The sequence below is a fragment of the Polyodon spathula genome, chromosome 8 (genome assembly GCF_017654505.1).
Source record: "Polyodon spathula isolate WHYD16114869_AA chromosome 8, ASM1765450v1, whole genome shotgun sequence".
Classification (NCBI taxonomy): Eukaryota; Metazoa; Chordata; class Actinopteri; order Acipenseriformes; family Polyodontidae; genus Polyodon; species Polyodon spathula.
Genome location: NC_054541.1, coordinates 36,564,411 through 36,580,354, shown reverse-complemented (window position 1 = coordinate 36,580,354; position 15,944 = coordinate 36,564,411). Strand labels below are relative to the sequence as shown.

The following is a 15,944-nucleotide window of genomic DNA, read 5'->3' as shown; positions in this document are numbered from 1 at the left end:
CAACATGTGTGCATTGTATCAAAATTACTCATGAGTTGTCTAGCAAATTAGGTGGAGAAAAATTAGATTTGGTTTATAATGGTAATGATTTACTCTGCTATGGGAAATTCACACACTGAAGTGACAGGTTGAAGAACAACCTTGAGACACGTAGATAAGGGCACTTATAAAATAACATGATGGCTTAATTTCTTCTGAACATAACTAACAATGAGGTGTTTGGTGGTCTTCTGTGGCCTTGTTGTGGCTGTTTTTAACCAAAAGCTTTTCGTTGGGTAAGTTTTCTGTATTATTATTATTATTATTATTATTATTATTATTATTATTATTATTATTATTAATAATAATAATAATAATAATAATAATAATAATAATAATAATAATTTCTGGTTTTTTTTCCATAAATCGTATTAGGTATTATCATACTTATACAATTGATCCATTCACTTTAATAATTTTTTTGTCATGTCTGAAAAAGCAGCAAACACTTTTTAATATAGCCACAAGAGGGTGTCAACAGATGATCGGTTGTAGTGAATCGGCTATTACAATTTGCATGCTTCAGATATTATTTATTTTAAATGTAATTGCATTGTTTGCATTAGTCCAATATGAAAATCAGGGAATACTACATTCATGTTTATAGTGATATTGCTTTTAGTAACAAGGTGGTGAGGTCTTGCATAGGTTACTTGCTTAGTTTTTAGGGCCTGTTTGAAGTTTTCAGGCCACTGACATAACCATATATTATTTAAAAGAAGATTTTATAGTGAGTCATTTGGGATTATGCTTTTATTTTTTTTAAAGGGACCAGGTTCTCCGCGTCACTGCAAGCAGCGAGGAGCAGATCACACTTCTCAAGGAACTGCAGGACCTAGAACACCTGAAGGTAGCAGTGGAGCCTTTTGTCTGCAATAGTTGTAGAGTTTGTTTGGTGATGAAAATATTAAATGCTGCAGGAAGGCATGGTGGAGGTTGGTGCAATGCAAGATTCCCCCAAAAGCTTTGCCTCTCCCAAGCAGAGACTACTAAGTGTGCTGAATTGCGAGCCCCCAGAATACAGGCAGGACAAAATGCACCGTTTGAATAAGAATGCTCTGCGCATAATCTTTCATGCTATTGTTGAATGTTTTGTTATTAGCTTGACTTCTGGCGTGAGCCTGTGAAGACTGCTCTAGCTGTGGATGTACACGTTCCTTTTGCTGGTCTTCAGGCAGTTAAGGCCTTTTTGGAGTCTAATGGCATCCAATACAGAGTTATGATTGATGATGTCCAGGTACAGGTTTTATTATTATTATTATTATTATTATTATTATTATTATTATTATTATTATTATTATTATTATTATTGTGAATAAAATATTTTATTAGTTTTTAAATGGAATGTTTATACAGAAAGTAAATATTTTAGTCCAGTATACAAAAATAATTACAATAATACATTCTTACATTTGGAATTGTGAAAATATTAACATTCATTGATAAAAAAAAGAAAAAGAAAAAGAAAATAACATGAACCTATTATTTTTACAAAGATGCTGTTGGATGAAGAAAAAGAAGAAATGTTCCGTTCTCGTGACAGGGATCGAAACACCAACAATTTTGACTATGCTTCCTACCACACACTGGATGAGGTACATTTCTGTACAAAATTAATCAACAGTATTAGAATCAATTGTAACATAAAAGGATCAAAAAGCTTGTAAATTCTTCTCTTAATATTTGTATATTATACAGAATTGCATGGAACAAGTTAATGTAAATTATCTGGGTTCCCAATAACCAATTAAGTAATTGGCCACATGAAAAGCCGTCATTAAAAGTTTCTGTAAAATGTTGTTTTCTTCAATGTTCTATACAGATTTATAGCTGGATGGACAGTTTAGAAGCTGAGTACCCAGACCTGGTTACCAAGATTCAGATTGGCTCCAGTTTTGAGGGGCGTCCTATTAATGTACTGAAGGTAAAGAAACAATGCCTCCAATACACTACACTCATTACAGTCCACCAAATTTGATTTCTAATTTGATTAATATGAACCCTGGTTTACATTGGATTATTGTTTGAAAGGCAGCTCTTGGACCAGGTAAATCAAAATTGTGAGGTTACAAAATTGTGCAAGATGGCCAAAGAATATATTATAATATCTTGATAACTGATGAAGGAGGCTCTATTGAAACATGTTCTGTTCCTCAAGTTTCACACCACATTATTTAATAATGCTACAATATCTCCAGGACATGTTTATTAACGCTTTTTATTGCAAATCAATGAGCTTGATTTGTCGACGATATGAAAAGCAAACATAAGTTTGTTTTTTACGAATTAATTGTTTACATTCTGCACTATATAATTATTATTAATCATAGTGTTCACAAATGTCTGGAAACATTTCCCAAACCAGAAAAGGTCTAACGCAGTTTAAAAAACTGTACAAAATGACTGCAATTAACAATGAACAATGAAGGACGTATTCATGTCCTGCTTTCCTCTTTCTTTGTGTAGCAACCCCAGTGGTCATGGGTGGTACATCCATGTTTCAGAATTCAAAGTAGACATCTGATACAGGACACAATGTAAACATAATATTAGTATTTGCTTTTAATTCCTGGTATTATATATCAATATATTAAGGATGATTTTCATTAAACACATGTGTTTATCATGTATAATCTTTCCAGCTATCATAAGATTTATTTCTTTTGTGATAATATCTTGTTTGTCATATGTAATTTATGGTACAATGTTAATTGGCAATTTAATTGTGAATGCTGCATATTACAGGCCACTGTTTATGATTTATATGAGCTATGTATGTGTTAATTGAATTGAGCCGGTGTGATTATTCCTGTTTATTTGAACAGTTTAGCACTGGGGGCAGTAACCGTCCTGCTATCTGGCTTGACACTGGGATTCATGCACGTGAATGGATCACTCCAGCTACTGGGATCTGGTCAGCAAAGAAGGTACACAACTGAAGATATGATTACAAAGATAACCACCTTTGACTACAGTACCTTTATAGACAATAAACAGTAGTAGGCTCTTAATCTTATTTGTCAAAATGTGCTAGATATAAAACTTTAAATACTACACATCATGTTCTCTTTGAGTGGCTAACGCGTTGACATTCACATTCTTCATGATGTTTAGATTGCTTCTGATTATGGCCGGGACCCTTCGCTAACTGCAATACTGAACACGATGGACATATTCTTTGAGATTGTTACCAACCCTGATGGCTATTATTTTACCCACACCAGTGTAAGTACCTTTGAACCAAAGAGATATACAGTACCATGGAATAGCCTAGTGATGTTAGAATACAACAAAAAAAAGTGAAACGAGTTATTGGAAATAACTCAAATATTGAATCCGTCCCAGGATGTGTCCATGAAAATGGTCCAGAGACGGTACAGATATAATGGGTCCTGTGCTTTTATTTGCATTAAGAGGTGCATTTAGAGTGGTTTAATCATATATTGCTATTGTTTAATGCTAGTTACATATAGGATTTACATTCAGCAATGGTTTGGGATTTATGGTTTTTACAGTTGACATTTCCTAATATCTGCCCTTGAGAAAGTTTCTTTCTTTTTTCCTGTGGTTGCAAATCTGTGGTTTCTATTTCCTGCATGGTCAGAATGACAGTAGAGAACCCCAAACCCCCACTAATAACTGATAACTGACAATGGACTTTTGTAACGGAGCACCTTACTTTTTCTTTATAGCTTTAAACTGTGAACTTCGGGGTTGTGGGGCTCAAAGAAAGCAACAATATTCATAGATAACGAGAGCACTGTGTTTCACTCAAGTACAGTCTTGCATTTGCTTAGTCACAAAAGTGTGCTAGTCACTCAGGTCAATCCAAATTATAGTCCCAAGTCAAAAGGTAAAATTGCGTAGGTTTGTACTTATACTAAACTGGCTTATTTTACATCATACACTTAAAATTAATTAACTATTAAAATATAATATTTAAACAAATATTTAAAAGTGACACCTTATGGGGTTAGTTTAATTGGGTGTTTTCTCTACTAGTGTTGACTGGGTTACAACATTATTACACTGTATTTGTAGAATTTCTATCAGAGAATGCAATTAGTTCAATTCACCCCTGTGGGAACTTTGTATAACAAAGGTTAGCTATGCAGCACATAAAATTAAACCAAACTCAGGTTCATGAATGTATGTATTTCAGAACCGCATGTGGCGCAAGACGAGGTCCATCAACCCTGGATCATCTTGTGTTGGAGTGGATCCTAACAGGAACTGGGGAGCAGGATTTGGAGGTATGGCTCAATTTATACGATGTTTTACACATTATTTATTCTTAATGCACATTAAAGGGTTACATGTTACCATTAATATCTTACAGGTCCTGGCACCAGCACGAATCCGTGTTCTGAAACCTACCTTGGATCATTTGAACACTCTGAGTCTGAAGTGAAATCAATTGTAGACTTCATCCTGGGCCACGGAAACTTTAAAGCCATGATTACTATCCACAGCTACTCCCAGATGCTGATGTACCCTTATGGGTACACTTCAACAGAGACCCCGAACCAACAGGAACTGGTATGAAGTGCTTGACTTGGTTTGACTGATTCCATTGAGTTGAGCTATTTGTAAAACTATTCAAGATCTTTCATTGTAATGGCAAATGTATGGTAATTCATGGTATTCCTAAATGCACAAATATTTTCCTCCTATTTTGCAGCATACCTTAGCAAAAAGTGCAGTGGATGCCCTCGCTACACTACATGGAACCAAGTACAGCTATGGCAGCATGATCACCACTATCTGTAGGTTTACTTTTTTTTTTCTTTTTTCTGGGTGGATAAAAAGACTTTAATTAATAATTGAGGACTTCTTACCCACCTCATCCACAGTCCCAACCACTAAGCTAGAGAACCCAGTTGTACATGTAATTTAGGGATTGTGAGTTGAATGGATGTTTCTTTAAAATATATAATTAATAACAAAATGTATCACAGACAGTCTTCTTTGTGGCACATTCATTCAGAGTAAGTAGGTGAGTCCTATTAATAAATTCTCACTCTTTATGATAGTTTTGACAAATTAAAAAGGGAGTTATCCTACCGATAACAAGTAAATACCAGCACCAGTTTCTTTAATGAATGTAGGCAGATACGTCATTAAAATGCTGAATCTATGTAATTTTAGAAAAAAAACAAATTTCACCACTGCCAGTTTTGACAAGTGCGTCTAAACGTTATGTTGGTGTAGTATAAAGTGACCATATATTTTCTTGTTTAGATCCAGCGAGTGGTACCACAGCTGACTGGGGTTATTTAAATGGCATTAAGTATTCCTTCACGTTCGAACTACGAGACACCGGTCGCTATGGTTTCCTGTTGCCAGCAGAGCAGATCATTCCAACTGCTCAAGAGACCTGGCTGGCCCTCATGAAGATCATGGAGCATGCCCGAGACAATCCATATTAAATTATAAAATGTCTTTGAAGAGTACAGCAAACAAAGGCTATAATTGTTTAATCCAATTTCAAATCTACTTTTCATAATGTAGCTGTATTACAGTACATTCCTTGAAAAAGAAATCCTTAAAGAAAACAAAAACACGGTCTCATTTAATATTTTAAAAATATATTTTACTTAATGCTTATGTTTCTGCAAACTATGTAACATGTTGGTTGTTGCATTTAGGCCATAGACAGATTCAGATGTTGTTTCTTGAATTATTTAATGACAGGTGCACAGCTTTGTCATCACGTACTGAAAGATATGTACAAAATGAACTTTTTTTTTCCTTTAAAGAAATATATGAGATTATATAAATTCATATAAAAATAAAGATTTAAATATTATACATTTTCTGCCCCTCAGAAATAATCCTTGATTTTCAAATGCACCCAACTCTATATTCATAAACTGCAAGTTTTGGTAAAACAAAAAACAGACCACATATTTTAAATAAATGTTCAATTTATTGAAGCTATTTTAACTACAGCTATACAGCTATTATAATATGTTTTAGGAATGTCATAATAAACAGATAATTACATTGCTGTGGCCTATTACTTGGCAATAAATGAACAAAGGAGTTTAATTAAGTTTGAGGAATATCCCACAGCAATGCCATTATCACTATTACACTGCAATAGTGTAGTCCACTGAAAGAGTTAGCTTTTTAAGGGCAAGACACCATTGAAACCAAAAATACAATAACATCACATTTACTTTGTATTTTAGCTCCAATAGACAATTCTAAAAATCTAAATTTTATCTAAACATAGCAAATAAAACACAATCTAAAGTTAGTATTGAAACCAAAAATACAATAACATCACATTTACTTTGTCTTTTAGCTCCAATAGGAATCTATATATATATATATATATATATATACACACAGTGCCTATAGAAAGTCTACACCCCCTTGAACTTTTTTTCACATTCTGTTGTGTCAGTGCCTCAGAGTTTCATGCATTTAAATGAGTATTTTTTTCCACTTATCTACACACCATGCTACACACTGTTAAGGGGAAAAAAGTTTTTATTGAGAAAAAAATTGTTAAAAATACAAAACTGAAAGATCATAGTTGGATAAGCCTCCACCGCCTGAGTTAAGCACCTTTGGCAGCAATTACAGCTGTGAGTCTGTTGGGATAGGTCTCTACGAACTTCGCACACCCAGATTTGTCAATATTTGACCATTCTTCTTTACAAAACTGTTCATGCTCTGTCAGGTTTCTTGGTGAGCGCTGATGGACAGCAATCTTCAAGTCATGCCACAAATTTTCGATTGGATTTAGGTCGGCGCTCTGATTGGGACACTCAAGGACATTTACCTTTATGTTCCTTAGCCACTCCAATGTAACTTTGGCTGTGTGCTTTGGGTCATTGTCATGCTGAAAGGTGAACTTCTGTCCCAGTTTCAGCTTTCTTGCAGAGGGTAGCAGGTTTTCCTCAAGGACTTCTCTTTACTTTACTCCATTCATTTTCCCTTCTATCCTGACAAGTGCCCCAGTCCCTGCTGATGAGAAACATCCCCATAACATGATGCTGCCATCACCATGCTTCACAGTAGAGATGGTGTTTTTGGGTGATGCGCTGTGTTAGGTTTGCGCCAAACAACGCTTTGCATTTAGGCCAAAAAGTTCCATTTTAGTTTTGTCAGACCACAAAACTTTTTGCCACATGGCTACAGAATCTCCTGAGTGTTTTTTTTTCATACTTCAATGATTCAAGGTTGGGCTTTCTTGAGTAATGGCTTCCTTCTTGCCACCTTACCATACAGGCCAGATTTGTGGAGTGCTTGGGATATTGTTGTCACATACACACTTTGGCCAGTCTTAGCCATAAAAGCCTGTAGCTCTTGCAAAGTTGCCATTGGCCTTTTGGTAGCCTCTCTGATCAGTCTCCTTCTTGCTCAGTCATCCAGTTTGGAGGGACAACCTGATCTAGGCAGGGTCTTGGTGGAGACATACACCTTCCACTTCTTAATAATTGTCTTGACCATGCTCCAAGGGATATTCAAGGCCTTTGATTTTTTTTATACCCATCCCCTGATCTGTGCCTTTCAACAACTTTGTCCCGGAGTTCTTTTGAAAGCACCTTGGTGCTCATGGTTGAGTCTTTGCTTTGAAATGCACTACCCAGTAGAGGGAACCTACAGGAACTGGTGAATTTATCCTGAAATCATTAATTTTCTACAAATTTCTAGAATATTTTTTTCACTTGGAAGTTGTGGGGTAGGATGTGCAGATAAATGAAAAAAAATATATATATATATTTTAATGCATTTTAATTCCAGGCTATAAGGCAACAAAAGGTGAAAATTTTGAAAGGGGGTGTAGACTTTCTATAGGCATTATATATATATATATATATATATATATATATATATATATATATATATATATATATATATATATATATATATATATATATATATATAGTAACACTGCAGGGAGGGGGTTAATATTCTCCCTGCCAAAAATATGTGTGTATGTATGATTTTGTGTAATTATTTGTGTTTTTTATTTTATTGTTTAATTATCACCCGCACCTGATAGCCATTGTAAATTAGTGCCAGGCGAAGGGTATATAAGGTGAGCTGTCAGTCTGCTTGGGGCTGCTGAGTAGAAGGAAGCAGAAGGTGTGCTCTGTTTCTGAGCAGTCGGATATATTGTAAGCCCTGTGTTAAAACTTTGTGGTTGTTTTGTTTATACCAGGTAAATGGCTTAGCCATCCTGCGAGCTAGTTAGGGACCTGCATATTGGTTTAGTAAGAGCACCGAAGAAGTTAGGCATTTGTTTTGTTTCATTTATTTTTGTAATTAAAAAGTGCGCGTCTGCGCTATTTCTTTCAATCCTGTGTGTTGGTTGTGATTTGGAAGGGAAAAAGAACTTGAGCGAGCCTGTGTTGCGAGCCAGCTGTTACTATATATATATATATATATACAGTAGTGCCTACTGAGACATTAGATAAAACATGAAATGGCAATGGAAGCTATCGTTTGAAGCACAGAAGATAAAAAAGCATATAAAAAAAGTAGTCCCACTGTTGCTTCCATCACACCTCCCCAGGCCTGCAGTGCAATTGCAGGCACTTTTAATGGCATTTAAATTCCAACTGTACAATCAAATACTGTATGTTATAATTTGGTAAAATATTGCCATTTACTTGATGTGAACACAGATGATTTCATGCAGGCATATTCCCGAAAAGATTTCAGGTGATCCTCCAGGGCCAAATGGGCTTTTCTCATTGTCACACTTTTCTCATGTTCTTATTCATCAACTTCAGTGCAGTGATCCCTGCAATGGAAAGTGGAGATCACAGCGTTCTTCAGCATGTCTTCTGTGGTGGAACACAGAAAGAATCACGGCATTTAACAAGCATGTCAATGACAATGAGATTATGCTTGTTACTTGTTGTTCTGCAAACACAACAATAAATATTACATTTAGGTCATAAATAAACTGATTACCATGCACAGGTAAAGAGTCCAGGTGTGTCACCTGTCCACCCTAAAATAAATTATTCAGATGTTTATAAATTGTGCAATATACTGTAGTGGAACTTGTATTCCATGTCACCTGTAAATGCAAATCTAGAGCTAGCAGTAACATGAAAAAAGTGACCTGCATCCACTGTATGCATATGTGAAGACAGGTGTGCCCAAATACTAGAACATACAGTAAAGAATAATCTTACACAAGCTCATTTTCATTTTATTGTTATGTTAATAACTATTTTAATAAACAATAAAAATAACAGTGTAATTCATAGCCAGTCAGTTCATGTCAGTTCTATTCCTAGTTGACAATCACAAAGCTTCTCATCGAAAATCAACGCACAGCATATATAAATAAATAAATCTGGTTGTTTTTGTAGACCTGGTGAAAGATAAAGACATACATCTTTCACATACACCAGTGTAATTAAAATGAACTGGCATGCTGTGAAGAAAAGAAGTGTAAATTAAAAGAAACAGGTTTTCAGCTCAAGTTCTTATTTGCTGGTTATGGAGCATCACAGCAGCTGTTTAATTCTTTATTGAACTGGTTCAAAACCCAGAGCAGGTTTATCAGTACTTGAGATATTTCTCTGGAAATCTGAAAGCTTAAAGGCCAATAGGACAAGGACACACCAAGACCATCTTAGCATGAGACAGTATATAAAGAAAAGGATGCTTGTGTTGTTACTTTTCTACCTTCCACCAGCAATGAAGGGGGTGATTTTTTTTTTCAGTGCTCTTTTGGTGGCTGTTTTCAGCCAGAAGATCTTTGTGGGGTAAGTCATTTTCTTTCAATGGTCAGTATATTTAATATGAAGATTAATCAATAGAGCTTACCATTTCTGATATTAGTTATTTTAAGTAAGATTTTTCCTAGGACTGTACACCTTCCTAACAAAATGATTTATTGGACAGTGGAGATCTCTGTTGGCTGTTATTTCCCTGACCTGTTGGTTATATTTCTAAGACCTCATTTATATTTCCACACAGCACAAATACACTAGCAGTATTTCATTTTTTATCTTTTTAATTTGTGGTCTATTGCAACATTGATCCTTGTGGTTAAGGTAAAAACAGTGTAGAATAGAACAGGGCTATTGAGGTCATGTAGTAAGAGGTACACTTTTCAGTACACTTTTCTGGTCCCATGCAATGCCCATTAGACAGGTTGTTTTATACACAAATCCTGTAATAACTTCTACAAATACTCCCTTGTTGATTCATTGCGAGTAACATATTTTACAGTTTGCAGGCTTTGTATGTAAAATATTTCCAAATAAATATCAAATATTTTGTTTCTTTTTGTTTATGTAATCTTTGTGACCGAGAAGCTGTTAACTGCTATTACAATCTGCTTTCAGGTCTTACATAAAATAAGAATTCAATTTCTAAAGAAGTATGCAGCCCTTAAATGATCAGGGAAGTCTGCATTTCAGTGTGTGTAATACTATTGTAAATGTATTCTAGGGATCAAGTGACTAAGGATATGAAGCAGGTTACCCTGTTGAAGGACCCTGAAGAGCTTGAGAACTTGGAGGTACAACACTGTTTAAGAATGTATTGTTGGGAGGGTTTCATAACCAAACGGATACACGTTGTACAAACAAATAAACAAATACGCCAAGGAATAAATTAAATGAATAACCTTTCTTTCTTATCTTGACTTTTGGAAGGGGCCCACACATCCTGATTTTCCCACTGATGTTCATGTTCCATTTGCCAGCCTTCAAGCCGTCAAAGTATTTCTGGAGTCCAACAATATTCAATATTCTATCAGATTCCTAATTGCCAAATGTTGCTTGTAAAGTAACAAAAAAAAATCTATGAATATCCTAAATAACAACTTCAATAAAATGATTTCCTCATGCAAAAATCATACAGATTTTTTTCAGGTTCCTTTTTATATATATATTACAGCTACCCACCAAATATGAAGACTCTGAGGTCCATTCAGTAGATCTGAATGGCGGTGGAATTAAATAACACCAGGGGTGAAATTTTGCGGTACTCACTGGTACTCTGTACCGGGACTTATTTATCTGCTTTTCATCCAACGTGGATACATTCCTTCCACTCACAGTCCCCGAGCGCAACGTTTCTCAAATGTGCTTTGTTTCATTCAGCAGTTTGCAAGTGATGTGTGGGACAGTAGGGATTAATATTGAAATACCTACAGTATGCTGTTTGACTTAGCAGTTTTTTTTTATATATATACCATTTTTATCAGGATATCTTGAAACAAAACACCCTCTCTACAGCAGTTACCACGTAGTGTAATATTTCTTAATGTTTGCCATTTAAGGTTTAACTAAAGTGTTATATTACAGTAGATGACCGAGTGGATACATGCAGAGGATACAACGCTTTCCGTATTTTCAGCTCCCTTGTTTGGTGAATTGGTTATCAGTTATTTTTAGGGCTTATTTTGTATTCATGCATTTATTGTGTACTGATATGTAACAAACAACTACAACTACATCTCCCAGAATACAATGTCTTCAGTTACTACTAAATTGTACACAAGAAAAAACAACCCAATAAACATTATCCAGTCTCTGCCTAGCCCTGTTGTCTTTGCAGTCAATCACAGTAAGAATAAGAAAAAATGCTTCGACACAGGTTGAAGCATAAAGACCCAGGTCCAGCTAGTACAACTCCAATCGAAATCATCGACAGAGGCAACTGTTAAGAAAAGGTGCTTATAATATTAAACAAACTGTTTCATAACTTATCAATGCATTAACTTGTTTTATTTACCTCTATGGCTTTATATTGCAGTTTTAAGTTGTTGCCCACAGAGTTTTAATATATAATATATTATATATATATATAGATATTATATATATATAATATATATATATATATAATATATATATATTACGCGACTTCGGGCCTATCTTCTAGAACATATTGCGTGGTTATACAGTTAAAAACAACATTTGCAGTTAAAACGGGAACTTTTCCCTTTTTTTTTAATGGCTACCCCATGTACCATTAAAGAATTTACAGTATTTATCGAGATAGCTCTCACGACTGCAAGGTAATGTTACAACAGAAATGCGGCCTTGAAAATACAGTTTAATCTCTATGTGGTAAAAATCTATAGGGTAAGTTGAGTTACTCCCTCGCCAAAAACTTATCTGAAGCGCTTAGAATCTCATTAACGCCACTAATAAAATAAAGATTTCTAGTATAACGCAACAGGTATTTGTATATATATATATATATATATATAATATATATAATAATATATAATATATATATAATCTATATATATCAATCCCCAGGTCTAGGGGTCCTGACACACAAAAGTTGAAAACCCAAACTGTTTGATAATGAAATTGACTGAATTAAATGTGTATTAAATTAATGCATTAACAATATTATATATTAATGAAGTTTTTTTCTAAAACTGTAATATACAGTACGCAGAAAACAACGCCAGGTATTACAACTTGCATAAACTGACACCATTGCAAAATGTATTTTATTTTACTTATTTATTTATTTTACATTTAGGGAACTGTAATAGAGAGCGATTGAAACGAACCTTCCTGAGACCACATGAAAGAGCTGGTCTCGGCACGGTTGCATCAGTTCTGGAGACAGTTCACTTATTTTTGCTTCAGTGTGAAAGAAAAATGTTCTCAGTTCAGTTGCGAAGGTCAAGTGTACAGCAGTGTCATTTAGTTAAGTAACTGATGTAACTCAGTTGTCAAGGAGACGAAGCAAATCATTCCATTGCCTCTTCTGCAGCTGTAGAAATATTGTACTTAAGCTTTAGCTAACTGTGATATCGGATGATAAACTTTAAAAGTTAAAAAAAAAAAAAAAAAAAAAAAAAAAAGATTTAAAAAAAAAAAAAAAAAAAAAGATTTAAAAAAACCTCCACATTTAAAATAATCGAGAATTAAGAATATTTAACTATCATATGTTATATTAGGCGGGCCTATATAATAAACAAATGATAACTTGAGAATTATTTTCGTAGTAGTGCCAGTAGCTGAGAGACTTCAAACTGCGGGTGAGATTTTGTGCAGATCAGATCCCACAAAAAGACACGAAGTACACGAAGTAGGCTGTACAATTACAGATGTGTAACGTGAAAGGGAAGTGTTCTCGGTACACTTGAAAAGATGGAAGTGAACTCAGTACATTTCCAAGTGTACTCAGCACACATCCAGTGTGAAAGAAACGATCCGAGGAGGTTTCCACTGAAAAGCGTCGAGCACACTTGGTAAGTGTACTGTACTCGGTACACTTACAAGTGTTCCCAGTGTGAAAAGGGGGTATGACTTCTCTATCAGGGATGAAAACTTTCCTAATGACACAATCTTATTGCAGAATAACGGAATTGTTGTGAAATAACACTTTTTCTTTGTGATGCTAATTAATGTGCTTCTTTACTTTGTTGTTTTATTCAATATTTTTGCAGATGAAATACACTAAAGATACCTAAACTGATTTTCCCAACATTAGTGCACAAAGTGCCTTATGTTAATTATCAAAACAGTGACAGTGTTTATCTATAACTCTGGTGACACATCTGATGAACATACACAAGAATGGTATTACCAATCAATTAGATATTAGGAATTGAACAGCTTTCACCAATAATAAAGCATACACTATGATGTAAAATGGGATTTTTTTAGTGAAAGAGGTGGTTATGCTTGTTTGGGGGAGTTATTGCAAAGTACACTTTCTCTAATTACATCTATTGTGTATTTTGGGTTTTAAGTCTGCTGCACCCAATCTCTTCCAACAAAACTAGTCATTCTGTGACATTTCTTTAAAGCATATATTTTAGCAGTCACATTTTAGATTGTGTATTGTCCTGTTTCATTTCTACCTTGTTGTTAGACATTGTCTTGTCTACACAGTAAGGCCAATGCACTCATTGGGTAGCGAATTCAGCCAGTTAAAAATTGCTCTTACCAGCCAGCCCAACATCATCAGTGCAGCAACAGTCACACTTGTGAAGAGGAAACATGTATGTTTATATATATCTGTTGACAAAACAAAGATTACTAACTATAACACTTGCAGAGCTACGTCAAATCCTTTTACACAATGTACCTCTGCATGCTTTATTATATTACATAATACTTTAAACAATAGTATTATGGCCTCAATAAAACGTAGTCTGTTACAGCATTCTTCCTCACTGACATCTACCAATGTTTCCACACCTAAATCATATGATTGCTTAACACTTTTTCTATAGTTTCGTCATGGAAAAAAAATCATGCACCTGTGTGCTTTATGTAAGCTGTTTATACAAAACTGTATCCCTTATCTATCTGATAAGGGACATACCAAATATATAACTAAATTACTGTATGTTTTAATTTAGTAGAATATTGCCATTTACTTCATGTGAACACAGATGATTTCATGCAGACATATTCCCGAACCAGATCCCAGGTGATTCTCCAGGGTCAAATGGGCTTTTCTCATTGTTACACTTTTCTTATGTTCTTATTCATCAACTGGGGGTCAAGAAGAGCTACTTCCACGTAGTGACCCATGGGCAACGTCTCTGACGGTAAAAAGCTCTTAAAATCGAGCTTACCATGCAATGCTTAAGCAAAGCAATGTTGGGCTTGGTTAGTACTTGGTTTGGAGACCACCTGGGAATACTGAGTGCTGTAGGCTGTATGTTAAGCATATATATATATATATATATATATATATATATATATATATATATATATATATATATATATATATATATATATATATATATATATAGCTCAAAGAGCCAGCTGCCCAACGTTTCGATATGTTGTACATATCTTTCTCAAGGGAGCCTGTGTTTGAATCAAAACATTGGAGGTATTTATAGGTGTTTGACGGCATGACAACTACTTGTTATTGTTTATATTCAAATCCATGATTTATTCTTACATGATGTAATGGTGTTCTATATGTGACATCACTTTTACTTATATCTTTAAATCTATATTAATTCTAATTAACATTATTTTATATAAACTTATATTTATATTATCATGCAATGCTGGCTCTGAGGATCAGCCTTGATGTGGTCTCCCCAGCGCATCAGCATGCACAACTTTTGAATTAATTTTGTTTATTTAATTATTTTTAACTTTGATATATTTATTGAAATTAATTAGTTCATTCTTTTCTGTTGAGTCCCGCTGGCATAATTGTGTTCAGTCTATTTATCCATTTACTTTCTTTTATTCTTCTATATGTCGCATTGTCTAATTTTAGCTGTTCTAATACTACAAACTTTACATCATTTATGTCATGTCCTTGACTGATGAAGTGCTGTACTATGAGTTCATTTTTTTTTTTTATTTCTAATTAATGAAAGCTGGTTCTGAATTCTTTTATATAAAGTTGTTCCAGTCTCTCCAACATATTTTATTTCATCACATTTTTCACAGGCTATTCCATAAACAACACTGCTATTTTTACAGTAGGTATTAGTTTTTAGTTGATATGTGGTGTTCTTATGTTTAATTATATTTCTACTTTTGTCCATGTATTTACAAAGTTTACATGTACTAGTGCAAGTATTTGTAGAACCTATTCTGTCAATTATTACACTATGTAACACAATTTTTGTTCCTGGGTAGTAAGTGTTATTTCCTAATTGCTTATGCCTCAAAAGTATAGAAAATGGCTATTATTCCACACAAACTTTGCTTTTGTGACCAGGACAGTGATATTTTGAAATTTACCTATTTCCAATGAGAAAACGGGCAAATTTGTGTCTTTTCGTTCACATAAAGTCAGAAAAAAACAACATATGAATCCAAATTAACATGTATTTATACTAAAGTAATACAAAAATGACTACAAAAGATTTAGAAGTGAGTAGTTTTTCGGGCTTTACGATTATACTGTAAATCACTTTCACGAATCAGCCCCCAAATGTAGTCTCCCATCATGTTCTCGTTATACTG

The 15,944-nt window shown here is 34.3% G+C and overlaps 1 protein-coding gene across 1 annotated transcript; it reads left to right on the top strand.

Moving 5' to 3' along the window:
- The first annotated feature begins 210 nt into the window (after window positions 1-210).
- LOC121320260 (carboxypeptidase A1-like) lies at window positions 211-5,489 on the top strand. The gene is made up of 11 exons (XM_041258511.1): window positions 211-275; window positions 808-889; window positions 1,142-1,276; window positions 1,536-1,634; window positions 1,862-1,963; window positions 2,865-2,966; window positions 3,154-3,264; window positions 4,202-4,292; window positions 4,379-4,578; window positions 4,721-4,805; window positions 5,281-5,489. The coding sequence occupies exons 1-11, from the start codon at window positions 211-213 to the stop codon at window positions 5,466-5,468; spliced, it is 1,260 nt and encodes a 419-aa protein (XP_041114445.1). The 3' UTR covers window positions 5,469-5,489.
- Window positions 5,490-15,944: the final 10,455 nt, after the last annotated feature.

What these genes read in the sequence shown, in the direction of transcription:
- LOC121320260 (XM_041258511.1), top strand. Translation starts at nt 211, where the DNA reads ATGAGGTGTTTGGTGGTCTTCTGTGGCCTTGTTGTGGCTGTTTTTAAC. An exon ending in ATTATTTTACCCACACCAGT is followed by an intron (nt 3,265 to 4,201) that starts GTAAGTACCTTT and finishes TATGTATTTCAG; the next exon opens with AACCGCATGTGGCGCAAGAC. An exon ending in CCCCGAACCAACAGGAACTG is followed by an intron (nt 4,579 to 4,720) that starts GTATGAAGTGCT and finishes CCTATTTTGCAG; the next exon opens with CATACCTTAGCAAAAAGTGC.